Source organism: Dicentrarchus labrax, unplaced genomic scaffold (genome assembly GCF_905237075.1).
Source record: "Dicentrarchus labrax unplaced genomic scaffold, dlabrax2021, whole genome shotgun sequence".
NCBI lineage: Eukaryota > Metazoa > Chordata > Actinopteri > Moronidae > Dicentrarchus > Dicentrarchus labrax.
The window spans coordinates 17,759,751-17,779,831 of NW_026136710.1; the positions used below are offsets into that span (position 1 = coordinate 17,759,751).

General features: G+C 40.7%; 1 protein-coding gene across 3 annotated transcripts in view; it reads right to left on the reverse strand.

Annotated features, from left to right (window-relative positions):
* LOC127370757 (leucine-rich repeat transmembrane neuronal protein 4) overlaps positions 1 to 19,051 on the reverse strand; it is a 100,001-nt gene extending 80,950 nt beyond the window's left edge. Inside the window, exons 1-2 of one of the 3 annotated variants that reach the window (XR_007886274.1) lie at positions 18,103 to 19,051; positions 8,540 to 10,164 (exon numbers count right to left, since the gene is read on the reverse strand). Coding sequence is in view for 2 of the 3 variants with exons in the window: in XM_051413113.1 (XP_051269073.1) it covers positions 8,603 to 10,164; positions 18,103 to 18,106 (1,566 nt within the window). In the remaining variant the exon portion in view is untranslated. The remainder of the gene's footprint in view (positions 1 to 8,539; positions 10,165 to 18,102) is intronic. The other 2 variants (XM_051413113.1, XM_051413112.1) reach the window with 2 other exon arrangements.
* Positions 19,052 to 20,081: the final 1,030 nt, after the last annotated feature.

Genomic DNA, 20,081 nt, shown 5'->3' on the forward strand with positions numbered 1-20,081 from the left:
CTGACTAGTTTAATAGATTCATATGAAAGCACTATTGCATGAGACATAAATGTCAGTGGAAAGTATCAGTCATGTACTTTGTTTTTTAGTTAGGAAACAGATTTAAAAAAAAACAGGCCAGATAACAGAAATCCCTTTGGAGACACAGATCTGTAGTCTTTTTGGCTTGTAATACTCTGTCCACCCACAGAGAACTGCACAGGCAAGGCCTCTACCCTCTCTTTTTGGAGATAGTTCCTCTTAATTACAGTAGTTAGTTAATTAGGACCAGCTATAGAATCAGATACCAACTCTCCCAGCAGTAATGAATTGAGAGTTTAGTTCCTTGAAAGATGCAGTCTTTAATTCTAAGTAAGTTTCTTGACACTAGGCCCCATGAAACCTATTAAATAGAAATATAAAATTGACTTTGGAAAGCTAAAATATTTTCATCTGACAGCGGCGTTGTGCAAGGATGACAGGCTAATTATACTACACTCATTGTCAATTCATTAAATAGCACATCATTTTCTGGTAAGAGTGAACAAGACTGCACAACTTCAGCAGAAGTGCTTCATTCAACAGTGAGTGTTCTAACATTAAAAAAAAGTGATTAAAAAATGGCTATCATAGGGATGGCTTGGTCGCCTTTTACTTCTTCATTTTATAGCACTTCAGACATGAACAGATGTACTGCTGCAGGTACTTAGTGGTGTATTCAGATGCAGATCCGTGAATGACTCATCCTCCTCTTCCCTCATACTTACTGATTTACACATATTTGAATTTAGTGACTAATGGGCAAGGTGATAGTAAGTCTGTTCAACCTAACTGAAACGATCATAGAGTTAATGAGAAAAAATAAGTGCTTCATTGGGCTGGATCCACAATAATATCCTCTAACCTTCCTTTTAGTCCACGCAACTGCCATTCATTTAATATAACAAACAAGATGCCTAAACCAAGTATGGAAAAAGTTTTACATTTTACAGGTTTTATTACAAGCCAGTAAAATCAAAAAACCGATGTGCACACACAAAATCTCCTTCTTATCAAGTCTATTTTATCTTAATGAGTAGTTAAGTCTTACTTGCTAAAAAAAAAAAAAAAAAAGCAACAGCCTTCCTTACTCTTTGTTTTAAGATACAGAAGACGTAATCTGGAACATCTTCAACGGGGCTGATTCATGCTGGAAAAAATCTTTCTGTACTGGCAGGTTGTTTTACTTTTAGAAAATGCTATCTTGATAGGATGGAAATGTTTGTGTTTTCTGCACCTCTGCTGCACAGTTTCTCTAAGAGGAAAAGTTCTATATTGGATTTTATATTACGTTAAATGTAGCTGTAGGATAGATGCTAGTTTAGGAACATCTCTGCTGTAACTAAATGCAATGTCAGAAATGTGAAGCCAGCCAGACACGGATCTTCTGGGGCAGGTAAGTTGTGTCTCTGAAGTGATATTACCCTTTCAGAATTTTGGCAGTAATCTGGGTTTCTTTTGCTTGTTTGGTTTGTTTTTTGTTTTTTTGTCCATCACAAGCAGTTACAATATGCCACTGTGGTTTTTTTTCATCCATGTGTGAGGCTGGATAGAACAAGCTGTTTAAAGCAGCAGTACTTGTATCAGTAAGTAGTGAAGCAAGTATAAGGTAGTATAAAAGGGCAAGAGACTGGTTTGAAACAAATCATGGACAGCTTTGAAAAAATGTTTTGAAAGTGAACAGACCGGTAGGGGAAAAATAATAATTACTGCTGAGTGAGTAGGTACAAAATAAGCACATCAGATGTAAACTGTAAAAGATTTGAAGATGAGTATCACCAACGAGGAGAACAGATAACAGAGGTAGTGCATCAGGCAGCTTAGCATTAATGATGCACTTGGGTTACATTGTGAAAAACTGGGAGGAAAAGAAAAGAGTCTTTCCTCTTTTCCAGGTAATGTAATTGCTATATTGGTGATCTAACTCCCTCATTAAGCATGGATCAAACGGCGGTGCAGAAAGCAGCGGCATGGAACCAGAGTGTGAAACAGACAGGATTAGCGGATGAGAGAGATGTTCTCTTGCGCACAGTGCATGTTTTGAAGTCTCCCACATGGCTAATTGTCGACTGAAGACACTACCATCGAGAAGTTCAGCTCCCCCCCCCTGAATTACAGATAGCTTACTTGCCCTTGGCTAGCCTCCCAGTGTTTGTGTTGATTTTTTTTCTGAGCAATTAACAATCTGACACCATGACCTTGGACTGTAGCGAGAGGGAGAGAGAAACAGGGAGAGAGGAAAACTGACTCTTAAGATAGAGCTACTAATGTACAATAGCGCAGGACAAATTAGTAACTATATACGTTTACCTTTAAAGTTTGACATCTTACAAATATGTGTGTACTTTTTTCATTTCAGAGTCTTGCATCATGGCCTTAGACAAACATAGAAAGTGTAAAATCTCAGCATCAAAGCCTGCAATAGAGTCAAGAACAAATAGAATATAGAACAAAATGCTTTATAGAATAATAATAACAATCTTTGAAAAAGCGGGATGAATATACGATCACACTAAATCAAGCAAGCAGATACAGTTTGTAAGCAGAGGTGCATGCCTCAATTTTAGACTGCACTCACTGGAAAAACACTACAATTGGTTGTGTTCAATTTCTTAAACTTACATTTCCCAATGAGCAACCTCCAAATAATCGGTGTACTCTCGATGTACAAGAGACAAAAGTAGAATGACGTTATACTACTAAAAAAATCATAGGTAGGAGGTTGAGGTGGTCGGTTTGGCATACAAAGCGTGAATGACAAGCCCCCCTCTTGCATTGGGTAGGGGTTGTTCTAGAGGGGATCTGACCCAAATCTGGTGAGCAACCTCCTACTGGTCTGGGGGCAGCCTAAAGCTGGAGAAAGCAAAGAAGTGAGGAGGAGGAGGAAGAAAGGGACAAACAAACAAATCAAAACCAAACAGACAAATAGATGAATAAAAGAAGAGAAGAATAAATGAATAAAACTCTGGCCTGATCCAGCTGTCCTGACTTGTCCTGGTTCCACCTCGACATCTCTTTGTTCCTAGGATGTGACCAGAGATTTACCCTTAGGTTTTTTACTACTATTGATATAGTTGAATGCCATAACCATAGGAAAAATAGGCAGTTTTGAGTAGTTTCTCTCTACACCGTAGTGAGTTACTATTAACAGTGAGGACAACCTCAGGATTCTATTATCTAAGACCTGTTCTGAAATCTATTCTAGTTGAAGGGCAGTACAATCAGGAGAAGAATGTGCCATAACCATAACATGTCTAATTTTTAGAGGCTGGGTTTCTTAAAAATAGGAACAACATTCATTAATTGAATGACAGCTATATGTAGTGTGACATTATAGTAAGTGAATTATTGTAGTTTGGAAAATGTCAGCCACAGTATCAGAAGAACAAATGAGGTGTTTGGTAAGATGAGATGGTAGTGAGTGAATTAGGGGTATCAATACTGGGTAGTTGGCTGAGCAGGTCTGGCATATCATCAAAATACGTATCAAAGAACAAGATTTGAGCCACTTTCTGTCAGCTGCAAAAATCAATGTCTGCTTATTTCACTCTGTTTCTGAACGCCAAGGGGCAGGATACAACAAATGAGCAGATCAGGATGGAAGGTGGTAGAGGTCAGGGGATGATGACAGCGTGGCTAGACATTTGGAAATTGTATAAAGTGAAAGGAGATAAAGATGAGAGAAGGGATAAATTGTGGAAGAAAGCCACAAATATTACCTTGTGGTATGGCCAGGTTAAAAAAAAGCAAAAGATGCCAAGTGATGTTAATACATGAAAAGTTGACACAGGCCAAACATGGCAGACTCAAGATCAGGTCAAGTCCACTGTCCACATCATGAGTATAGCTAGGAAGGACAAGATCAAAGGAAGATAGAAATGAAATGATAGAAATAATGCTTTTTTGTGGAAAGGTTGAAGTGATGTTGGAAAATGAGGATTGCACCATCTTCAGGCAATTCACTAAAAAGCCTGCCAAAATCACATTCATGTCAGGTGGATCTGAGGGCTGATAAAGGACAATCATGTGAAGAGGTTCAGGGTGAGTTATAGTCATGGTGCAGAATCTGAATGAAAGAAATCGTAAGAGTGACACAGGAGGAATAAGCAATTCCCACTCAGGAGAGATGAGCAGACCTGAGCCGCTACGGCCTCGAGCTTGAGGAGAGGCAGTGAGGCTGCGAGGTGGGGAGAGTGCAGCAGGTGCTGCTACCAAGTGATTTATGTCCATGCGAGAGCAACAAAATGTAGAAACAAGATCGGAGCACATTCTGCGATGAACTCAGGACTTTGTGGACTGCTGACTGATAGTTCCTGTCTCCCCTCTACAATGTTTTAAGATGAGACAGAGGGACAGATAAGGCTGGAGAGAAAGCATTTTCAAGGATATCTCAAGAAACAAAATGGAGGAGAGTGCAGGGATAAAAAGGAAACTTGTGGAAACAGGACTGCGAATAGGACAGGAATTAACAGTGCCGGGCCTCCACTCAGTTTTCACTCAGTTACATCCATGCAATATGGCTTAATAATATGGGTATGATGTAGCTATTCAGGTTGTGATGTAAGAAAGGCTGCAATGTAATACTGTTGAAAATAACAATCCCCTATAGGTGCAGTAAGGTAATCAGCAGATTGAAAAAAGCACGGGAAGGAGGGGACAGAGTGACCCTTAAATAAAAAAAAAACATCCCATGGAAGCTAACCACCTACTGAAACATTGCATAGGAATTTCCACTTGATGACATGTCGATCTTAACTTACATAAACGGTAGAGAAAAGCTAGTTTGAAACATCAAAGACTTCTTAAGCATTTCCAACAATGCTACTGGACTACACAGTAGGCAGTTACAGTATGCTCAACAGAACAAAGGTAAGAATGTGGACATCCAGAGTACTTCAAGAAAACATGTCGGACAGGCTTTTAGCCGTTAGTGAGAGCTTTGTAAAATAAACTGCAAGACAACCGACCAGCAGGCCTCTTTGCTATGTCTTGTGTTGTTGCACTTGCTTGATGCTTGGCTGTGTTAGCAAAAGTTGTTGACTGGCTAGTTTTTGATCATAAGTAATGTAATCAGAACAAATGCACATGTACACCAGTCCATATTTACGACAGGGGTACTCCACTATGTACCTGGGGGCGCCAAATCGCAACAAATACCAGGTCTTACATAATATTGCTTTAAGATTAAAACATGTGTTCAGCTAATGGCCTGATTTACATTACCTGTGTGTGCAAACTTCCCTCCCTTGGGTATAGCTTATATAAAGAGATGGAAAGTATCAGAATTGGTGAAATTGCTATTTATTAAGACTGTATGATTTGAAACTTTTTATTGGAAGTCCCAGTGTTCCCAGTCCACAATGTTGGCAATATCTTTTATTTGTTTTTCACTGTGTAGTCTTATCTTTTGTTTATTGGCTCACGTCACTCTCCTTTATCACCTTCTTCACTTAATCTATTTCTGTTTTGTGCTTAATTATAAAAGAACAGTGCTTTTCTTCTGGATTTTATTTTGTTGTTGATAATTCCTTCATATGAGCGGTTGTTGATAAATCACAAATATTTCCAGTGGCTTTTTTTGTCTGAGTTGTTACACTCTGCTGGCTCTGTAATGTTGATTTGGCCCTTGGCCCTCTTAGTATGGGTTAATTCCTGCTTTATTTGGCTCACACGATGAAAGAGTCAGCTAAATTGCCAAGTTCAATCAAGTCAAGATAAAAGGCTAACGATAGATGCAGTGATTTCTCTGGTAAGTTGCAGGCCTGCTTCTAGCTTACACGGATGGAGGGGCTGTAAGGTATTTTGTGTGGGGTCCCTTAGAGTGGACGGCAACTTTGGTAGATAATGTATCCTATAGGGCCTCCCTGGACCGTGCAATATGAGTCTGATAATAGTCTGATCCAGCTGGCATGAGGCATCAGGTATGAAAATGAGTGTTGGGAATGACAATTAGCCTTTTTATCCCTTGTAATATGACAATCTGGAAGCCAACCAATGCGTTTTTTTGTTTGCCTTCACCTGGTGTGAAAGGATCAGGAGCGTTAATTCCTCCTGATCCTCAGTAAGTGCAATAGCTATCCATTGTTTGCCTAATATTATATTACTGTTGAAATTAACAATTCTCTAACAAACATTGTTAAGATATAGTATTATTATTTTTTTAAAGTATCGGATCAAATACCCCTGAGACAACTTTGTCTGTATAGAAAAAAACAACAACTAATGACTACTGAAACTGTTTTATCTATAATCCAGGGGTCCACATTGGAGGTATGACTGTTCTTTTCAAAGTACTTTGCTATTTTCAGAAGACAATAAGGCCTAGACAGAATAGAAAGAGAGATTAATTTATTATGAGATTGTTTATAATTACAACCACTCCATCTACAAAAGAATATCAAAACTGAATGCACAGTTACTTAACTATTTTCTTTTTTCTTTATTTTTCTTGTCATTACAACCTCGTTTTAAAGTTCATCTTTACTGCTTTCACTATTTTTTATATTGATATGATTCCTGTGGGCAGCTGTCTCCTGCTGTGTACTTTCCAAATTAACTAGCTAATTAGATTAACTAATCATTTTAATTCTAGGGGGCAGCCACAAGAACTAGAACACCTGTACAAGTCCAAAACATCCCTGTATTAAACTGTATTAAAAAAGTCAGCATTGGAGGTATATTTGTAATATTGTACTGGATTACACTATATTTTCATGTGTCCCTGTGATCATACCTAACCTTTGTGCATTATGTAAAAATTGCTGGCTTGAGATCATCCATATTTTGATCTGAAAATAAGATGACATTGCACATATGTTGTTGGCTTCAAGACAGTGTGATACGTTGGGTTGAAGCCACAAAAGATATGTCAAAATGAGGTAATGTGAAAATCGCATCATTCAAATCGAAGTTTGCTTGGCATTGTATAGAATGAGGTACAAAATATTTAACAGCATCTGCTATGTTTTCCCCTCTATTCATGTAACATGACTTCCAATGGAGTTATACATTTAAAAATTCACACTAAATATAAGCACTGTGGACTGAAAGGAGGCACTAAAAGCCTGTATGGGGAAGGGCATGGCAAACAACAACAAAATGACAGCTGTGATTTGTGGTCCCTCTTTACAATCAAACAACCTGTAAATACATATTATCATGTGACCTGCCTCCAGAAAAGCCAGACGGTCAGGAACAGAAATGGAAAAGAATGTAGTAGCTCGAGCCTTCCTCCTTCTCCTCCTCCTCTTCACTGTTTAAACCTCAGCATTTACAGTCATTCCTCCAGAGAGAGCCTGCCAGAAATTCATAGCATAGAAATGCCCAGAAAGTCTAGGAACTAGACTGAGTACGAATGGGCTGATAATGTGAACATAGCGCTTAACCAAAATATGTCTTATGCCTTTAGGTTACAGCTTTGGAGGGCAGGCTACCTGATCATCCAGGTAGGCCTGTTATAACAGGGCCAGTTAATCAGTGATGAGAAATACATTTCTACAGAAGCTTTGCTTAGCTGTAGATTGGAAAACTTGCAGAAACTCAGCAGTAGAATAAAAGGTTTAACCAAGAATGGTACAGTATGTCAGATACACACGAGTGTAGCAGCTGAAATCAAGAAGAGAAAAGTGGTATTCCCACATTGCTGTAGTCTGTAAATACTGTTTTGAAGAAATTCACTTGCCTGTGTATGAAACATTTCAAAGGATTCCCACTCCTTTCGGGACTATCAAACACTACTTTTTTTCTGTGTGTGTGTATGTGTTTGTCACAAAACGTGTATTTTTTCTGTCTGTGTGCGTTAAATGTGGATGGCCAGTGAAAGTATGCATTTTGGTTCATGTGTGACGGATCAATTAAGTCAGTGAGTAAACAAGTGAGTAACTTCAGCAAGTCAGTGTGCAAAGGGATGCAAAAATCAGAAAGGAAGTGCTGTTGGGGGACTATGAGCATTAAGTATTTTCCAACAACGAGTCATACCTATGTCAAAAAAAGTGTGAAGTCATCAGCTCTAGGGAAGCTCTATTCAGTGACAAGAGTCTCTATTAGCATTCACATCCAGTGTCCAGAAGTGGATCTTCCTACCATTCAGCTATTCTCTCCACACAGTACTGCTCATCAAAAACTGAATAGCAATAGATCAAAAGCACAAAGCACAAAGCCTGTGATATGCAAGCAAAAAAGCAAACGAGTACCTAAACAATCACAAATGTCTTATCACAAACAGCATATAAGCTCAAGATTATGTAGAATAGGAAATGTAATCAGTCTCATTTATCTGTATTTCTGTAAAATTCTGCAGCAAAACAAACATTTGCATCTCAACAGAGATTAGGGTTTAAGCGACTATACAAACACCCATCTGAAAACACGAGATATCTTGTTATATATAAAGTGGTGCTAAAACCACCTCTGCTTCATTCAATAATAATCCATGGGTACACAGTATTTACCTAACCTGCTGTGTAAGGCTAAGTAATCAAGTAGCAGACTTATCATCTATCAAAGCAGAGTAAATAATTACCTCTGGTCGTCTCGCTGTGGACAGAGTTTTGTTTAGGAGGAGTGGCGGTGGTGTGGGTCATACCTCGCATTCTCGGGAGCCTGAGATTGTATAGGTGCAGGGTCCGGTCCCATTGACAAGCACATCCATGGCCTCAGAATTGGTGGGCTTGTAGTCCACATAGTACTCCTGCAGTGGAGAGCTCAGGGTGCGCTCCGTCTCTCTAGCTTTCTTGCGGCGTTTGCGGGCTGCTGCCGAGTGCTCCTGCAGCTGCTTGACACTGCTAGGATAGCGCTTCCAAGACACGTAGATTACCAACAGGATCATTGCAACAGATAGAAAAAGGGCAACACTTCCAGCCACAATCTTGTGGAAGGACACAGGCTCAAAGTCTTGCTCTGGGGGAAGTGCCACAGGTGGGGTAACAGCTGATGACGTGGGGCCTCTGATAGATCCCTCTCCTCTCTTTCCAGAACCAGTAGGTGAAGCCAGAATGGCTGGGCGATGTTCAGTCTGCACAGGGACACTGGACGGGGTTGGAGGAATACTCACAGTAAGAGTTGTTGCTGGGTTTGACTGGCAAACACCAAAAGCTTCAACAGCATCCATCACTTTCTCACCCTGGGCTTTCTTGGGCGAGGCGCAGATCATGGTGGTCTCCTTTGCCCCTCTGAAGTTTCTCAGCCAGGCCACCAGGGGACAGATGGCAGGGCCACAGTCCCATACGTTCCCAGCTAAGCTAATCGTAGTCAAGGAGATCCAGGCATCAACAACCTCCTGGGAGACATTGGTCAGCTTGTTGGAGTCCAGATTTAGGGTCTGCAGATTCGGTAGGCATTGGTAAACTACAGCGTCCACGTCTGTCAGATCATTCCCAGACAGATCTAGTTTCTGGATGGAGGCCCAGGTCCAGGTCAGGCCCTGGTTCATTGAGCGAATGCGATTCCACTGCAGGTAAAGTGCCCGCAGATTGTAGAGGCGAGGAAAGTGAGAGAAATTGATCTTTGAGAACTGGTTATGCTCCAGATGCAGCTCAGTGAGCTTGACCAAGCCTGAAAATGCATTCCGAGTGATACTGCGCAGGCGGTTGTAACCCAGATCCAGGAATTCCAGATTTCTGCAATCTTGGAACAGACGCACTGGGATGATTTTTAGAGAGTTTGAGCGTATGTGAAGGCTGAGAAGCTTCCGTAGGCCCTGGAACTGCCCAGGCTGCAAGGCCTGCAGTTTGTTGTAGGACAGGTCCAGATTACGCAAATTAGGGACAGGGTGGAATGTGGTGTTGTGGAGCGATGTAATCTTGTTGGAACTCAGGATCAACTCTTTGAGCCTGCGGACCCCCTGAAAGGCCATTCCATCTACAGAGGCAATATAATTGTGGTCCAGGTAGAGCCAGATGAGGTGGTTGAGGCCTACAAACTGTCCAGCACGAAGACTGGCGAGGCTGTTGTACCGTAAAGACAGGCCTTCACAGCCTCCTGAAAGGTTCTTGGGGACATCGCGAAAGGCGCTTGACTCACAATAGACAATTTTTCCATCACAGCGACAGCTCTTGGGGCATGGGCGCTCACTCAGAGATGGATTTGCCGCCAGCCACACCTGCATCAGGAGTTGGACCACTAGCCAGCGACGCCGCAGAGCAGAGCCTATAGGGAGGGAGTGTGGGAGAGGAAAATAAGAAAAGAAAAAAGTCAAGAAGATGATTTTATTACAAACTCAAAAACTCCTAACCGATAATCTATAGTTTCCCTTTGCTTAAGAAATGCATGCAGATACTGAGTAATGTTACTTTCATGGCATTTCACAGTCTTGGAAATGATGGTCCATCAAAATATGTTTTTCTTAAGATAAAATGAGAGGATATATTTATACACACCCAAACTTGACTTACTGCCCAAGAAAAGATGAGACCCAGCAATGTTGGCAGTTTTGCTAACATTTTCTGAAGAGGTATCCTGAGGCAAGCATCAAGTATCTAGGCTTTTACATTCGGATGGTTTGTTTTTATTATCAAGTAAAAATACTGCTGCAAAAAACTCTTTTAGCTCATATTTGGTGTAAAGATTAATGTGTGTGCATCTGAATGGGAAGGACACTAACACCTTTGCCAAAAACAGAAAAAGTCACAGAACAACATAACATTGAGCTGTGAAAGTCAAGAAAATTATAAATAACTGCTGCTATATCATAATGGAAGGAAAACATTTCCACATCCCGACTGAAGTGGATAGGCCGGATCTTATGTTATGAGGGGTCTTCAGGGCCTTTCTTCAAGATTTTTTTTTTCTGTTCCTTGCCTCCTGTCAATGATCTCTCCTACCATTGCAGTAGTAATGGCTCTACTTACACAGATACAGACTTACAGACTCATATTGCTCCATGCAATTTCTACATCTTCTTCCACCTTACATACCAGGTCCTCTTCCTTTGTCTGTATCCAAAGCTGTCAGATATGTCCATCAAATTTCCAGTAATAATATTATTCCCTTACAGTTTCAGTTCTCTTTTTTCTCTTGAAAACTGCAAACCTCCACTCATTAGCAATTCGTCCCTTTCATTTTTTGTCTCCAAGTTTGTCACATATCAATAACACGTCCCCTCACAATGACACATGTTCACTAATCCCTACAACTCGCCTATTTACACATATGTCTAGTCATATCATATCAAACAATTGAGGAAAATGTCATTAACAGTAATTCATCAAATCTTGTGTTTTCCAACTTAGTTGTATGTATAGAAATCATTTAAGAATGTGTACTTTTGTGGTGAATCTTGTTCAGGTGTATAGCAGTTAGGCTGACATGACAACATCTTGTCTGACACCAATTTGTTTCCTATGACAGTAACAATAATACCATCAGCATTACTTATTTAGAACTGGAAGGTTAAGTTCATGACTTGTGGCCCAACATTACCTAATCACTGCAATTTGGGAACTGACTCTTGAGAGACTGTCAAACATTTTGTGATTTCTTTTAGAATTGACGGCAAGCTTTTACTGATTAATTTTAAAGTAATAAATGACTAAGCCATGTTATGCAGTTTAGTAATTAATACTGGTTGTTTTTCTCAATTTAAGATTGCATGTGGTCATTAAGTGGCAGGGTTCACAGTTTTATTTTAATCATAAAAATGTTTTTTATTCAGATGTAGAGCAAAGTTCACATTGTGTTGACTCATTACCTCAAATTGGATGGTCTTGGAAGCTGTTTGGATTGGTGTCATTTGCACTATGTTTACAAAGAATACACACTGACAACCAATGTTGAAGCAAAGTGACATTTAATTTACTCAATCATATCTTTATCTGTATTTGTACTCAGTCATCTCATAAACCATCATTGCACCAATGGCAGAGGCAGTGATAAAAGGCAGCCTGTATTGAACAAATTAACATTCAAAGTTGATGGTTGTGTATATAATCCTGGAGGCGTTTGAATTTAGACTCCAGCCATTTAATGTCTAACCAACCCAAAGCTGTATAGGTTCAGCATGAATCAGCGCTTCTGCTTTTCACAGATTTAAATAACATTTTTAAAAATCACTATGAACCCTATGGAATAGCTCAACAACTACCTGAATGCCAGATCTGGCCGTCTGTGTATGACATATATTTCTTACATATTTGGGGGGTAGATACTGTTTTAAATACTACTTAGAAAGTGAAAAGTGGTCAGTAGCTTCCTGTGTTATCACTCCTTGTTCTGAGGTGAGACAGAGTTGTTTCCATTAAAATCGTTCCCCTTTACAGAGCCACTAATGATCTGTCATTAAGATACATTGATTTCCCCTTGAGGAGGTGATATGGTGGGATTCACTACTTATGTGTATTTCTCAAGGCAATATAATCAAATATGGACTTTATTACCATTATCACAGTGAGATAAGATTAATATGTCAGGACAGAAGAAGTCCATACTTTAATTAACTTACAAAATGTATGATGTGATGGCAGGCGCCATGCTGAAGTCACCAACTTATTAAAAGGAATGTGTTATATGTAGATGTGTTACACTGATGATGAACTTGAGCTAAAATAATGGAATATCTGGGCTTTGAGGATACTTGTGGTGCAGTTGAGGCAATAAGCATAAGCATTTAAATTTTCTAATCTTTGCAGGATTTGTCAGGAATAATTCCCTGACATAGAGTGGCTGAGAGGCATCATAGAGCATATGCTATCTAACATAGCCATTTCACTCCTTGCCAAGCATCTGCTGATCCCATATGGGTATTGTATGTGTGTGTGTTTGTGTTTGTCTATGAGTGTGACTGCGAGAGAGACACACTTACTGTTTGTTTTCAGAGGAATCTTTCATCATTCCTTACAGATGGAGGGAACCATGGAACTGTACAGATAATTTGTGCTGGCTATTGATTATACCAGCAGATACATCAATCATGTTTCTACATCTTGGATCCAAAAATTATGACACTTTCACATAAATATTGTAGAGAGAAAGATGCTGATCACAAGATGCAGTTTTTCTGAGTGCAACCAATTTGTTTTCTCAGGTGTCTGAATGTAACTTTAACAAATTTACCGACAACACTGTGCCTCGAAGGCTTAAAATAAAAAAAACACATAGAGACTGCAGAAGAATACTGATATAGAACAATGCCAACGTGTAATGTCCCATGTGCATTTACAGCAATTTTAATAGACAACACTTTTGATTGGGGAACAGATTGTGTGGGCTGCTAAACATGAATGCATGTTTTCTGCATTTTGTGTTTGACTCGTATCCCAGGAGGATGTAAAAACAGCCCCCTATTGCTTTTATTTCCCATGTGCATAATAGGCTTGCTTTATTAGAACTGACTCTGCCATCTCTTTCAGATTGAGCCTGCCTCACAAGACACCTCTCTCCCCTTACTGACACTGTATGTGGTTTAATGAGCGCTCTGTGCGCTAATGCCTCTGTAAGCCATCTCCTTCCCCACTACTCCTCTAATCTTATTCACAAAGGAGCACAAGTCACCCTCTGAGGTGTCACTCATGGGGTTTGTGTCTCTATTACCTCTTACCTGATGTACCTCTCACCATTACTGTTCTTATGCCGTATCTACTTAGATGAGCAATTTCTCCTTCGTTTCATTCTCTGTCCTATTGAAAATATGCTAGTTATGCATGTCCTTGAACCCTGAAGCCATCAGGATGTTTTTATAAAGTGAAGACTATTTTTATGCATGTGGTCAAAAAAATCTCCTCCGCCCTTTCACTTCCCTTGTTGATTTCCATTTTTGCTCTCCAACTGTCTCTCTTTCTTGCTAGCTTTCAGATCCAACTTTTTAGGATGAACATTTTTCTCGCTTTCTTTTCAGTGTTCGGTGTGATATATAGATATGTGCTTCTCATTTTTCTTTGTCACACTCTGCAGTTATCTGTCTTAATCTAACATGGCTGGATAAGTCAAAACTAAAGTTTGTCTGGAGGCATGTGCGTATTGCTTAGTTATGTGGCAGACAGCCCTGCTGTCCTCAGCACGAGAAGATAGCTATTTCTGCCTCTCAACCCTAACACATAGAGAGAGTAAGTGCACTTTACTGCTGACCTAAAATAAAACCAAATGTAGCTTAATAACTTGGCAAATGGACTCGCTAACTGGTGCACTTTGAGTGCACACAAGTGGCTCATTGCTATTTGCTGCCTGTCATTGACAAAATGCTACCAGCCTCAGCCTTGACTGCACACAGAGACTGGACAGCAGCCGAACACATAGGGAAGGACGTCCCAAGACCAGCCCAAGCCATCCTATTAGTCTCCAATTATCTTTGAGATGATAGCAAGGCCTGCCAAGTTAGACCCATTTCAACAGTGGTTAAAAAACACTGTGTCCTGGCGTGCCCGTCTTGTATTTGTAGTACTGATTAGGTAGAATATAGAAAAGCACTGCAAGGAGTGTTGTCATGAATCCTGTGTGCGTGTGCACACACACACTCTCTCTCGCACAAACACACACACATATATATACTGTTTTGTTTTTGCCCCTTGTCCGATTCCTAATTTCCCTTGGTGGCAACAGTTCCATGCAGGTGGAGTGATGGAAAATAACCAATCAGCCTTCATCTCTTACTGTGGAGTAAGTTCCTGGCCCTGAACTCACAACATTACTTTTCATTATGGTCACTGTGACATCACAGCGTATTGATTAGTCTGCCAAATTTGTAAAACTGAAATTATTTGTGCATACAGTCCTATTTGAAAAACAAAGGGTAAATGTGCAGGTAAATAAACAGTGACCAGGTGTTAGCATGCCTTCTGTTTATCATTATTTCAAAGTGAAACTCTGCTAATGGAAATTCTGTTCCAGTTCCTGGGATTCAATACAAACTGGGCTGTAACCTCATGCATCATTATAAAGGTTGTTTCTTCTACCACGTCACCCAAGATACCCAGCAAAATTGGACCCAATGTTTCCACAGTGATCTCATTGTGTCCGTCAGTGGGAAACACAGCCCTGATAAATGGGTGCAAAACACTAAAAACATCAATAATTCTGAAAGTAGAAGGAATCATATTGTGTGTCTGGGGATTTTTTCTTATTTTTTATGAGGATAACATTTGGGTTTTAAATCTGAGTGAGAACATTTTTTTAGGGTTAGAATTAAGCATACTGTAGGTCAGAGTTAGAGGTAGGGTTAGGGTCATTTAGTTGCAATGGCTAAGTTTAGGTTAAGGGATAGGAATTGCATTATGTTACTGAGTGTCCTTACAAGTATACAGGTATAAACGTACTGCACTGGCGCTTTACCCTCAATGACACATTTTCTGTTGAAGCTTTGCACAACAGCTGTTCTGAGGGCCATCCTCTTACCTCTTTAGCTCACCTGTGGTCTGTACATTTCTATTTATTCCATGCTTTTGCAATTTTTATTTTATTTATGGATTTCTTTTACTTGGGCCATTTTCTTAACCTGAGTGCACCAGATGGTTTATTACACATAACTGTTTGGAAAAGGGCAGGCATTTTCAAAAGAATACTAGGCAAGTTGTCAACATAGTCTAGCTCTTATTGGAGCCAGTCAGGAGAAGAGAGAAAACATCTATCCATCAAGAAAAGCCTTCAGTGCCATTCTTTGCTCTTCTTTAAATCTGGAAATACTCTCCAGTTCTGATGTAACTGCTAGCAGCATCTACACTAACCTCGATTAGAGCCGCCATTGTTCTTTAAGAAACAGTGTCTTCTCCCTGCGTCACACCTAGTGCCGACCCCCTGTAGCTGCCAGTACTTGCCCAAAGGACACTGATTGGTCGGGTACCACTGTAGTTTGGTTACAGGTACATAGATTGAAGCCTGGCGACATGGATTCTCGACTGACTTTGTCATCTCGCATGCCCAGCTGCCTTGCAAGGTTATCATTATCCAACATTGCTTAACACATATATTTTAGTAAATATAGCAAGTGTTACTGGTGAACCAGTAGGGGATACATGCTCAGTGCAACAGGGCAACAGGACAGTACAAACATGAGAAGGACAAGCATATACTGTAGACAATGGAAGCTGGATCCCAAGTGCTTCACAAGCTATTGATTTTTTTCTTTCAAAATAAGCAAATGTAAATAACAAATGCCAAGATATTGCCCTCAAAGGGCCTGTTGATCCCTCCCCCCTTCACCTATTTCATCTGACATTTCAACAATGCTGTCTGTTGGATGCTGTAGGGCCGGCAGAAGGTCATCTGTTGTCTATACTAAGCCACTGTGAACTTGCAGCTGAGGCAATATGACTGGTGTCATACCAATATTAATTTTAACACAGTAGCATTGCATCTATTGGCAGGCGGTCATACTTTTTTCACAGCAAAGAATGTGTTTTAGATGTAGGAAAGGTGTGTGAAATGTCAGTGGGGTCTCTAATTGTATCTTAAAGCTCTGCAACTGAATCTCTGACTGTGGCTTTTTACTATCCCAACTGTTCTCTTTCTGCAAAGCAGATCTCTAATGATATGGTCCATGAAACATAAGTGCATTGCATGCTGTTAATGAAGAGCATCACACTCAGCTACACTGGTGGATAACTGAGACTACACCACCATGTAATCTTCAAATAATTGTGGGCAACGGCACATAGCTACATGGTTGAAAAAAAGTTGAGATTTTGGTCTGGTTTGTGCACCTGGACACAAACGTGTTTGCAGGCACGTGTGCACCTGCATGTGCGTGTGGGTCTCAGTCAAAATCTTGGCACCACAGGTATGTAGAATTTTCTGACATGCTCTTATATTAAATTAAGAAACAGGCCCATAAACCACACTTATTTGATTAACCATAGATGGTTGCTTTGCAGCACACATAAATTGCGTCTGAGCTCCTGCAGCCTGTACTGTATGGCTTTGTGTGCCGTTGTAGCTTATATTGATGTGGTGCAGTAACCCCCTGTGGGTCGATATATCATGCGGCCTCACAATTAATGGCACAGCACCACTAGTGAACTTGGCCATCTGTATACCAGTTAAGAGTGGCTGAGGAGATTAGGCTACCTCAGACAATGATATCAGAGAATGCAAATGATGGAGACGAAATTATTAGACATTTTTGGGGAAAGGGGGTAAAATAATACAAAACAGTTAACAGTTAAATACCAAGAGAGGGACAGAGTGAAAGGGGGACCATGGAGGTGGTGGTGGTGGTGGTGATGAATGTGGGGGTTGTAACTGTGCGCACGCGTAAGGGGAACAGAACGGGGCAAAAATGGTAAATTCTTAACTGACAATAAGATGAGGAAAACACGTGCACGCGCGCAAACACATACATTTAATCATGCATTACTGAAGGGAGAGGGGCATTGACTCCACACAAACACACACACGCACTCACAAACACAGAGTATTGATGGATGGACGCACAGTTTTATGCTTGATTTGGAGAGTCCCTCTTGACCGCAGGTGCAGAATACGACGGCTTTCTTGAATGAGAATCAGTCCGCTAAACAAAATCTGCACGACCCGGTGCCTTCAACCCACAAGAGTTTTGAGGAGGCGTTCTAGCGTCGAGCTGAAACTGGACAATAGGCTCCGTGCGTACAGATTAAGGACAATCAATGATTATGCAGAGCCACGCTTTATAAAGTTGACTGGCTTCCAACATTTACCGTGATTAGCATTTCAGTCCATGCCAATGAGCCAGACAGTCTAACTGGTCAAGAAAAATAAAAAAGGATAGTCCTCACTTAGACAGACAGGCTTATTTGCTTTGCTCGTGATTTTGAACCACATCTTGAAGCGCACAGCGTTTTAAAATACTAAAACTAGTATCCTTAGTCTCCAATCATCCATACCGCCAGGATATGGGGGAAAAACACATTGCAGCTCTGCGACTAACAGGCTACAGCACAGGCTTCAGCCACATTCCTTCCCGAACCACTTAACAAAAGACTCCAAAAGCCTTAATAGATGTTACAACGGTGCATTTGGAAAGACGACCGATTTTTGATTCACGCATCTGATTCGAACCGGGTTCTTCCAGGGGGAAGAGGCAAGGCATTTTGAGGTGTTTTGTGGGGGCTGAGGGCAACTGGAGTATATCTTGACAACAACCCACGCTATCAAAAAGATGGTAACATAAACAGAACTCACCCATATCCGCTTATCTGTCAGCTCCAGCCTACAGGTTTTAATGGCTTCTGGTGCGCGACATCCGAGTCCGCATGACGCGCTCTCCACAGACAGGTACCGTCCTAATCCACTAGCCCGGTCTGTCCGCGCAGCCGCCGACTCCAAAGCGCACCTGCCCTTTACTCTCCCGGACCTGGATGTGCTATCCGGTTTAGTTCTGCATCTATAACCGTACAACTGAACCGGGGCGAATGTCATTTACTTCCAACTCCAGATTAAAACGGCATACGAAAAAAAAATCCGGTTTCAGAACTCCCTCTCCATGTCTACACAGGAAAATAATCGTTCTCTTTTTTTTTTTTTTTTTCAAGTTACAGCCAAAAAGAGTACTGCAGTAGGCGCAGACAATAACGAAGCCACATCCAAGTAATTCATGTCAGTCTTACATGGAGATGGAGGAAATCCTGTCACAAAACTTCAAAAAAATACGCTGGCATGATGCAAAATAAAAATTAAAAAAAAACAGTACGTAATTTTCCAAAGGAGTCAAGCAGCCCTCAGATTCCTCTCCAAAGTAAACCCCCGGCGTCTCTGTTCTCAAGGATGCTCAGTCTGATCCGCGCATGGCGCACAGGGGAAAGTAACGCTCGGTTATCCACAAGTCTCTATGAAACGCTGTCAACGAGCCTCACGGAATAGTCAAATATACAGATATCCACCTTTTTCTCCAAATGTTCCCTTCATGCTCGTTGTCGATCGGTTTGAAATGCAGCATGACGCTGTTGTTAATCACGTCTGCATGTCAAGGCAACTTTGTCAGGCAGAATCGGAATGCCCTCTTCTGGTGAGACTGCGACCCGTGAGCTCAGCTTGTCCAAGGGTGCACCGTGAGTTAAATGTTACGGTGGCACGGTTTGAAGGAAGGTTGCCCCAGATGAAGCCGAAATGAATCCTCTCATCACAGTGAGAAGCAAATATCACCAGCGAGCCTTTCCTTCATTTTAACCGCTTCATTGTCTGTTTGAGCTAGAGGAAATTATTACAACTCGGTATTAAGTATTTATGAATGTAACAAATGCATTTCGAGATAATAAGGAATTCATTAGTAATCGTTTCCTGAATAAGAAATCGCATTTGCTGTAGTGTGGGTGTGTGCTCTTCTATCTTTGTGAGGACCATTTTGAGTGTTAGACCTTCCGAGTGAGGACGTTTTTCTTTTTTTTTTTGGAAAGTGATGACATTTTGGACTCAGTTTTAGACTTGAGGTTTGGGCTAATGTTGTAACAATGGGTCGTGTCGTGGCTTACGCTTATTGTGGTCAAATGTGTGGCTAGAAGATAGGAAATGCAGTACGTCGTGAGGGTCCTCACAAGTAGTTTGTGCAGATATGCAGAAACCAACGTGTGTGAGAATGAGATCCATTCTAAAGGCAGCTGTGACCACACACTGCGAGCCAATACAAGCGGCCGCAGGACGCTGTCCATGGTGCTGAAATGGTGCATTTGAGTGTCTGAATGCAAGCGGACTGATTCCTGGAACTGACCAGGGACTGATTCCTAGTTTCTCTGTAAATAGGTTATGAGAAACGACTGAACCAGAAGTCATAAACAGTTGTATACCTAACATTCCGCACTTACCCGTATTGGAAATGCAATGGTGCTTAATCGACAGCGGCCTCCCTCTGAGTCACCGCAGCTGGCTTTTAAAGCTTGGGTGTATTTAAGGAGGAAATAGGCAGCTGAATTTTTAATGTGCGTTGCATGTGCACTGGGTTACTAATCTGTGTTGCCCCTTTCTTTCAAACTTGAATATAGCTAACCTTATACTGACATCCACATAATTTATAAATAGCGTTTATGTACAAGAAATTATTTGGTAAAAAAACATTTTTAAAAATGTATGGCAAATTTACTTCGGTACTTCAATTGGGAAACAAAATCTAGAACCTGGATCAACGACAACATCAAAATGCAGTTTACTTAAATTATTATTTAATACTT